This window comes from Crassostrea angulata, chromosome 7, assembly GCF_025612915.1.
Source record: "Crassostrea angulata isolate pt1a10 chromosome 7, ASM2561291v2, whole genome shotgun sequence".
Taxonomy (NCBI): domain Eukaryota; kingdom Metazoa; phylum Mollusca; class Bivalvia; order Ostreida; family Ostreidae; genus Magallana; species Magallana angulata.
In genome coordinates, this window is record NC_069117.1 from 33,279,877 (window position 1) to 33,290,243 (window position 10,367).

The following is a 10,367-nucleotide window of genomic DNA, read 5'->3' on the forward strand; positions in this document are numbered from 1 at the left end:
TTAATAGGCCTTGATTATTAGAGATGGAAATCAAATGTGGAACTCATTTAAGTTTACATAAACTTTATAAAATGTGTAATTATAGGATAGGATTTACAAATAAAACAGTGGAAGCTGAGAGTTAACCAAACACCGAAATGAATATATCCGCCAATTTTAATTGTAAGCCGAAAATTGCCGTTTGTTTCTCAGTCATAAAAAACCCCAACGATGTTTTCTTTGCAATAGATATAAATTTTCATCAACATTTGTAATCCTTCTTTAAGCCATTCCGCCAGGCTATATCCAAAAATGCAAATGCGATCTATTATAAGTGAGAAAAAAAATATTGTCACAATTAAGCATTTCAAAACAAGTTGCATTGCATGTATATGAATTACTAGTATACAGATATGTTTTCAAGAAACTGGTCGTGCCCTCCTTATTTACAGACCGTTTTATATTTTTTTTACAAAATATCTTTGACTTTTGGAACGTTTAACTAGATTATTCACATGAACATTGTTTTAAATAATGATTGTTATAATATATAAATCAATGTATTAATTAACAGGGGTTTTCTTATTTATACACACAAGATGATTTGTTATTCTTATCATTTCACGAAAAACAGATTTACTTCAACAACAAGAATAGAGACATAAATTGTAATCAAAGGTGATTTGCTCACTCACTCACACTCAATTTACTTGGTATAGAGGCTGCTTAAATTGAAAAAATAACCAAAAATTGGTAAATATAAAAGAGGGAGAATATTAAGACAGATGATGCACATAAATTAATAACCAATAAACAAAATGTTAATTAAGACAAATAACATGACTTTGATTGAATCATAGTGTCAAAGATAGATAACCAGGGTTGCCAGGTATTGACAAATTTATGCATTTCAAAATTTTTACACAAGCTATATATTTTTAAACCTTGTATTTGTTGAATAAATAAGATAAAAGACCAGAAGAAATGGATTTGCGTATATCTACAGGTGTTGAAGGAATCTTTGCAATTCTATCTTCATGATAAAGAATATTGCAAAAAGTCAGATTGGAATGGATATTGACAATAGACAAAATTAATTTCATTAAACTGCATGTAGATTGTTATGGCAATTAGTAATTACATCTTTAATTCAAATTAAACCTCCTCCATGGTTTAAATATTGGGAAAAATGTTCATCTGTTTTGCACCTAGTTAAAATTTTACTAATTATAATAACAACAAAAATATAAAAAATGGCAATTTTTAGAGGCTGAAATTCATTTTAATTTAAAACTTAATTGAATTCTCAGTTGTAATTAAATAATGAAACAAAATTATGATGTACATAGTAAAAACTACACAACATTTTCAAAAATATCTACTAACACAACTGGTAACATTAGCTCAAAATGCACTGTACATATCTCTATGCAATCAGCCTTTCCCAAGTTTGAATCTGTGCTTGCCTCGATGATTAACAAAATAACTGTAGAAATATGCACTATTTGTACACGTCTTTACAGATAAAGTAAAATAAATAATTTATAATTGAAATTGAAAGGACGTGACCGATAAAAAAATAAATAAAAAAAACCATAACCAATTAACACCCTAAAGTATTATTTTTAAAGAGAAAATTCTCTTAGTACAAATTGAATAAAACAGATTACAAATACATTAGTGAATTTTTTACTTAACTGCCATGTACTTATTACCGTTTCTCTGCCACAATCTGTCACAATTTGATTGTTTGTCTTAAAAATATGAAAACTATGCAAAGGATATATCATAACTTTAACAAAACATACGAATTTGAAAAGGATAAAAATTGCAATTCAAAATATTCATAAGACAGATATAGGACAAATAATTGATACTTGAAAAAAATATATAAAAACAGCAACTTTATTTGAGCCTTTTAAACATTTCCTGTATAGGGGGAAAAGTATTGAAAAATTACACAAAGCTCCTGCACCGCTGCTATATACCAACTTCTGGTAACCAATAAAAACATTTTGGCAATAATATAATCTTGTAGATAATACATGTCCATATGTAAACAAACATTTTTATTACATTGCATTTTTGGGAGTTGCAAGCATGACAGCAACGTCATTAAAAAAATTGATAAATTTCTTGATAATAGGAAAAAAGAATATAAGAAATAGAATGAATAAAGAAAAATAGATGATAAAAAAACAATTTTACAACAAAAGAAACAATAATTCAAATTTGGTTGCTAAAACACTGAAGGATTATTTTGGATCAATTTTAAGAGTTGTTCTCTCGTACAATAAAATGAATCTTCCCAAGACAAAGTTTTTGATTCGCTCCACTTCTCACAAGAAGCGGGGTGATTCAGAAACCCTCGAAAGATGAATAGAATGAACACCCAGCTTATTTCATAGAGTTCTTCATAGAAGAAACCTTTATAAAAGTGGCCAAAAATCTCAAATGAAAAAAGGTTTTTTCCCCAAAATGGAATGGATTTTAATCCCTTACTATGACGATTGTTAAACTGTATTTAAAATGGGAGGGCTAAAGAAAGGCTAACGTGAAAAAAGTATGTAAAAATGGTAACAAGTTGGCCTTTATTATCATGCAAAATCTTGATGACGGAATTTATTAATAAGTCAAATTACATTCAATTTGTCAATTTCACAATTTTCAAAACATGAGAAGACTAAAAATCTTCTAAAATTTCAAAAATACAAAAAAACTAAGATGAGTAAAAATACATGTTTCAAGGATATTGTATCAAATGTCTGCCTGTTGACCATATAAAACTGCAATGACTGCATCACACTGTGACACACATCTTATTGGAAAGGGTAAGGGGATTTATTTGATAGATAGGGTATGTTTCTAATGGGTTAGTAACTTGTAGGATTGCTGGAGGGATTGCCTGTAGAGTAAGGTGTGTCCCCATACTGTGGTACATTGAGGAGTGGGGCTGTTGAATAGCGCAGAAATCCATTAGAATCCTTTAGACGGCCTTGGAGGTTTCTCAATGCCTAAAAAGGGGGAAATCTAATGAAATCTTTTATCACTGTTTTTATTGTCTCAAACAAAATTTTATTCAATAATAGGCTGAGCACCAAAGCAGATGAAAACTGGATGAGAGACCCAGTGAGTACTTACTTGGATTTGGGTCATATGGTAGATCTCCAGAGGATTTACAGGCGAGTTCATAGGGCGGAGGGGGGCAAGAGGGATATATGTCAATCTGAGAAGCAGTGTAAAGAGCATCTCCCATTGGTGACCCTACCATTGGAACAGGTTTAGAATCTTAAATGCAATATTATAAAATATCTAAACCCCAAAAAACTAATTAAAAAAATTAAACAAAAAAACCCCCAGAAAACAATAAAAATAAAACAAAACTGACGATTTAAATTTTGCATGCTACATTTAGTTTGGTTTATAAAAATAGAGATTTAATAAAGTTTTAATTTCCTTAATTTCAAGAAACAAATTTATTGTGATTGACCATGCCATGTTTATTATTTAGCGGATATACAATACTCAATGAAATTCATCATGTTGATTACATACAAAGAACTTCTACTGCTTGCATCCGTTTGACCCTTTCCTCTCCCTGAGTTACATCCCCTTGACCCTTTCCCCTCCCTGAGTAACTTACCCTGGTGGTGTGTCCGCAGTGGTGCATTCTGGTCCTGGTCGTCTATAAAGAATTAGTACACAACCATGCAGTTCAATGACAACATAATAATGTAAATGTCAATCCAACATAAGGGTAATAATAGTCTACTTAGTATTTGCATCAAATATTGTTAAAACAATTTGGTAAAGGCACATTTTTGGTAAATCATCAAATGTTCATTGAAAGCTAGTAAAGGCGTATCCTGCATAAGTAGTAGTAATAGCGGCGGGTTTTCGCCGAAACTCATTCGAGTTTTTATTTTCAAAGATAAACTATATCTAGCATCAGTAAATTGGCAATGTTGTTTCATTTCATAAATTTTAATATATTTGGTACGGGTGCCACAGAAGTAGAAGATACTGTTATAGAAAATATCCAAATCCTGAGTGTTCTTGCCATAGACATGTATCATATTATGGCGTGTTCTTTTTTGGCGTTTATTATATAACATCACACGCTTCATTTATAATTAAAAATTGGAAATAATTATATTAAATAAATTATATAATAAATTCATATAAATTACATCAGATTTTTGATAGCGTTGTGTACAATTGTTCATATAATATCTAGAATAACTATTTGAAATGTAATTTGACATTGTTATGAAATATAGGAATCAATATTATAAATAAAATATGAATATTAAATGTTATTTACAAATACACGCTCAAAAAAAAAATCCACAGAAAAAATATGTTACCTGGAGGCATTTGTTGGTGGTCCTTTGAAGGGGTGCGGAAGAAATCTCGGTTCCACCTATTCCTGATACTTTTCTTGATACAATAGTAGACGGTGATGCTGACAATTCCCACGAGAACAAGGAGACCAATAACTACGCCCGCCACGCGACCTCCACTAAAAACAGACCAAGCACTAAATAACAAACGCTTGGTTAATATTTCTCATGCTGATGATTATATTCTATTTATTTGATATCTTCCAGGCTGCGTTCAACATCTATCTAATAAATCCATTTTCCCAATGAGGATAAGAAATTTTTAAAGTACCCAGGCATAAGCATTTTTCAACATATTTGTATTTATTACAAGTATAATATACATTTAAATCTAATATGTGCCCCTTACAACAGAGTTTGTTATCTTTGACCGGCAAAAACATATACGAAGTTCTGGACGGATTTTGTTTGGATTATACCTTACATGTATGACATGTGGGGATAACAAACAGTGTTCAAAATAAAAAGTGCAAAGGAAAAATACAAATCAGACACGGACCTCTAAAAAAATTAGAGGTTGGAATACCGTAGGATCAGGTGCCATGGAGGAGAGAGCATCCTCTGTTGATCGGTCACACCAGCTGTGTGCTCATTGGCGTTATTGGGAAAATATGTATGAACGACGTCTATATCTATAGAACATACAAGCTTAGAGCAAAATGACCAGGTAATCACCAACTAAAGATATCAAGTAAATTAGGTACATACTCTTCCCAGAAAGAACAGCAGTACTGCTCCCCCGTCCTTCCGCAACAGTAGGTCTTGTCACCCCTCATACTCCTGTCCGTGGGGCAGAGGAAGCGCCCATGGTAAGTGGAGTTGCCATCCTGGGTCATGTTGTACTTATCATTGTAACACACCTCGGGCACTGCAGATGGAGAGCATCAATCTTTTTAACTAATCTAGTTTTGAAGAAAACTGTATCAATTCTTTTTTTTTTAATTCCTGAATAACTTTAATTAAGTGAATCATATAAATTATCAGACGTTTTCAACTCTTTTTATTGTTTAAGTTGTTCAATGAAGAGGTTTTCAAATCTATTGTTTCACACAAAAATCATACTAAGGAACAAAAATCTCAGATTAATTGAATAATCTTATACTCCTGTTAATGGATAAATGTTATATATTTAATAACTAAACTTGTTAAAAAAAGAATGATAGTTAAATCTTTAAAAACTTCACAATTATGGGGTTTGTTTTCTTCTACTAGTATTTTCAGTATGTATCGTTTCAATTCTAAAATACATGTAATATGAGTTTGATTAATATCAAATGAGTTAAAATCGGATGTTATCAAAAATCGTACCAAGGATTGTTGTTTTCCCTCATTCTATTGCAAATTTGTTCTGCATAGGCATAATGCCAATGCATCACGGTTACTCGCTATAGATGACTATCACGTGACGCGGTTATCCAATGACGTTGCAGAAAAGTAAAGACTTTAATCATGTGAACGATGCTATATGATAGGGTATATCGCTCATTGTTGCGAATCCGAAGCTTGCATTTGTATCACGAAATGCATCATCCCTCTAATTTTTGGGAAAATATAAAACAAGAAATGACTTAGATATGGTTATCACATGACACGTGCTCAAACATGTGATCTGCTCCAGGTTCGGTTAGCTCTGAGACGGAATGCATCCTCAGTTTCTAACATAACAAATGGAACTGAGCATCTGCTTGTTGTGAATTGAAAAATGCGCACTTACACTTCCTGTTATCCCAGTGGCTGTATCTACTCTTCCATCCCCTCGCACCATACACTGTTCCTGACAAAATCGCAGCTCGAAGTTGTCGTTTGGAAGAAATTCTATATCCAGAAAATTTTGAAAATCTGGATCCAGACCTTGATGACCGAGATCCTGAGCGGGATCTGGATGATCGTCCTCCGCCCCTTCCACCACCCCTTCCACCACCCCTTGCTTCTATCAACGCCAACACTGAAAAATATATAGGATATATTAAATACAAGTATGTCTAATTTTTAGTGTCCCTAGAATAAAACCAGTTTTTGAGGTTAATGGTGATGAGAGAGAGAGAGAGAGAGAGAGAGAGAGAGAGAGAGAGAGAAACTACTCTGGGGATTGTGGGCTATAGTGTCCCAGGGAGATGCCTTACTTTTGATGTCAGTGTTTCACATACTCATGCCTATTGCACAACACCAAAGCCATATACATGCTAGAAACAATGAATGCAGATGTTTTGTAATAATTTTACATACCGATCATTAATGTAGAAAATGCCAGTAGTTATGATAGTCCAGAGAATATAATGACAAAACTTTCCTGCAGTATTTATTTCATGTAGTATAACAGTAAGATACTCTGCAATATTGTTTAAGTATTTAAGATGAGCTGTTATTGGATAAACAAGGGCCTGAAAAAGTAATCTTCACAAGACATCAACAAGACAGTCCTTTAATTTACTCTATATGAATTTTTGTTAATACTGTGCATCATCTATATTATTTCAATATAATATATACAATAGAGCGATCACGAAATCGAGCAAACAATGTATTCGTATGGCACGCCAAAAAATGAGCTAAACATAGTTTTACATTCGATCAACTAGGTTTACCGGTTGTTAACTGTAGTTTACGGACAGTAAACTGTTGTTAAAGTAAATCCACCCTACTGTGACGTCATACATTTAACATAAACCATGAATTCATTAAAATTCTTGCAAGTAGATTTGTAATTTCTATGTTATTATGGTGCACATCAAAAACTCAAATCATTGTTTACTTGGAGATATTTAATAAGCGTTTTTCATCCTTATATTCGACATAATTCAATAATGATAAAGGGAAATAACTCTTTTCTATTTTCCTCTAAGTGATATATCTAAATGCTATAATTTTTCTAATGTAAACAATTTTTTTCTTTTTTTAAAATTAATTTTAGTTTTCTGGCATAGTAATCAATGAAATTTAAATAGACCAACAAGTATTCATCCACTTATATTTAATTTTTAAACAAAAAAAGTGTAATTTTCAGATGATAATTTTATCCTTTGGTTTTTATTACCTTACATCTTAAATAGTATGGATACATATATATTTTATTTATTTTTTGATGAAATTCAAGTCCAATAAGTTTAAAAAAGTTAAGTTTTTTAACTTTGAACCCATAATTTTATAGGTTCGGAGTTACCTTAATATTGCACATTTGTAGACCATACTTAACGCCTTGTTTCAGAAATGGGTGATATAAACACAAAAAACAATTATATGCAAAACATTATTTATCCGATCAATATAAAGTTTTACGATTTGTGAAACTATGATCTATACCTAGTTTGTGGTTTGTAAACCATAGAAACTATGTTAAGTATGGTGGCATATCTCTGCCCCTTGTGTGCAAGTTATTTTTCTATCAAATATGTCGACTTTCAAGATAAATATGTTGACATGCAAGATAATTATGTCGACATGCAACATAACTATGTTGACATGCAAGAAAATTGCAATTAGATGAGAATTACACAAAATCTCAAAAAATCTCAAATATCGCCCACCTGTGACATCCAAGATGCTAGATGCCACCTTTTTATGTCGACATGCAACTTATTTATGTCAACATGCAACTTATTTATGTCGACATGCAACTTATTTATGTCGACATGCAACTTAGTTATGTTAACATGCAACTTACTTATGTTGACATGCGAGATAAATATGTTGGCATGCAACTTAGTTATGTTTACATGCAAGATAAATAACTTATAAGTTGTTTGTCAACATAACTTAGTTGCATTTCGACATAAATATGTTGCATGTCAACATATTTATCTTGCATGTTAACATAACTAACTTGCATGATGACATAAATAAGTTGCATGTCGACATAAATAAGTTGCATGTTAACATAAAGAAGTTGCATGTTATAACATATATAAGTTGCATTTTGACATCAATAGGTAGCGTATCTAGCATCTTGGATGTCACATGTTGGCGATATTTGAGATTTTTTATAACTCTTATTTGATTGCAGTTTTCTTGCATGTCAACATAGTTATGTTGCATGTTGACATAACTATTTTGCATGTCAACATATTTATCTTGCATGTCGACATAATTAGTAGAAAAATAACTTGCACACAAGGGGCAGAGATACGCCACCATAGTTAAGCTTATTTTTATGAAATTCGCGTGCCATACTTATACGGCGAAAGATAATTATGGCGAACCAGCTTGGGGAAAAAGTTAGATAGGGCGAACGGACCCGATACCGTTGCTAAGTTAAACAACTTCAAAAGGAAGAAAGAATTGGTCTATGAACTTCAAAAACGATCATTTATTATCAATACTCACATAAAACAATGGCAATGAGACAAAAAAGAGTTCTCGTCTTCATGACGTCATGCCTAATATCGGACTACACTTCCACACTGGATTAAATGCCATAATAATAAATATTGCGAAATAGACAGGGGGTACTTGTATATATATGGGGGTCCTTTCATAGACAACTTGAACGCAAACTAAGTCTTGTGTTTGTCGCTTTTCTATGTCTCAGGTATGAGAGTGAATATAAGTTATGATGTATTAATTAAAAATGACAGTTGATTTGGATTATCAACTATATATATAAATGTTGCAATATAACAGACTTTAAAAAGAGATTGAGTAAAATGAAGTAGAATCGAATATGGGAATCTCCAGTTTGAATCAATTACCTTTAGTTTGAACACAAGAAACACAGGTGTGAGTAGGTCTCGTTTATTACGGAGGGAAATTAAAAGAGAGCAAAACGCATTTTAAAAAGTTTACTTAAATTTGATCTACAATAACATTCACAAGATGTATAACGCGGATATAATTTATAAATAACGCACTGAAAGTTGAAGTTAATAAAACATCGAAGTGAATATACCCGTAAAAATTAAAAGACAAAAATACTGATTTTTTTATCAGTCGATCTAAAAAACCAACGGCATAGTTTTCTTTTGAAATATATCTTATACTCTAATCAGGCTTGCCAGCAAAGGTAAATTCCTTACATTGATGTCAATTGATATTAATATTCATCAACATTTGATATGCTCAATCAAGATGTTCACAGTTTAAATATGTGCAATCTAAAGTTCTATGAAGGAAATATTGTCACAATGATGCATTTCAAAACAAGTTGCGTTGTATGACCAGTTATACGAATATGTTTTCAAGACACCGATAGTGCCATTTGAGTTGGAGGAGGATACGAGTTGAACATGACACCCCTCGAAAAGCATTAACGACCTCCGCTTGGCGTCGGTTGACAATGGTTTTCTCGGATGTCAATTTCAACTCTTACCCTCCCAAACAGGCACTATTTATGAAGTGTTACCCGTTGCTAAGTGTGTTGCTAACGCTGAGGGTAATAGAACGGATTGTCAACTGCGTCTAAACCAATCAGATTTCAGTATTTAACATAAAAGTATAATAAAATAGATTACCAAATGCATATCCCTTTATTTATCAGATGCAAGTGAAAATATATTGCACTGGCTAAGTGGTTGAGCATCCTTTAACGTGGAAATTATATTATAAATGTAAGTATATTTTAAAATAAGTAAAAGTGCGTGCAATACATGTAACATAAAAAGGACAATGTATCCACTATCTCTGACTGTAAATATTGTGTGGTTTGTCCAATCACCGGATCTGTTTGCGTTTGGTGATGCAAGAGGAAGAGGTGAACAAAATTCCCGCGAGAACAATGATACATGCACAAATTACAACGCCAACCAATCGCCCGCCGCCGTAAAACAGAATTGTTACACATAATATGTGTTTGATCATTTGATAGTTAAAGTATGACGCAGTTGTAATCGGTACATTTATCTTTATCGGAAATAATTAATCAACTTATTTTGCAAAAAAAAAAATAATATACGAAAATTAAGTTCCAATGTCTGGATCACAAATTTATCATGAAACATAGAATTCAAATATTATTTTGTCTTGGAAATCACTTTAAGTTGATTTTGTGATTTC

General features: G+C 32.1%; 1 protein-coding gene across 2 annotated transcripts; it reads right to left on the bottom strand.

Annotated features, from left to right (window-relative positions):
- Positions 1–99: 99 nt before the first annotated feature.
- LOC128192951 (uncharacterized) lies at positions 100–8,843 on the bottom strand. 2 transcript variants are annotated; one of them, XM_052866071.1, is made up of 7 exons: positions 8,703–8,843; positions 6,097–6,327; positions 5,091–5,250; positions 4,347–4,501; positions 3,623–3,664; positions 3,121–3,243; positions 100–2,993 (listed from the first exon to the last, which is right to left on the bottom strand). In XM_052866071.1, exons 1-7 carry the CDS (start codon positions 8,743–8,745, stop codon positions 2,956–2,958), a joined length of 792 nt encoding a protein of 263 aa, XP_052722031.1. In that variant the 5' UTR covers positions 8,746–8,843; the 3' UTR covers positions 100–2,955. The 2 variants fall into 2 exon arrangements, with proteins under 2 accessions (XP_052722031.1, XP_052722029.1); XM_052866069.1 differs by having other exon boundaries at positions 103–2,993; positions 3,121–3,267.
- Positions 8,844–10,367: the final 1,524 nt, after the last annotated feature.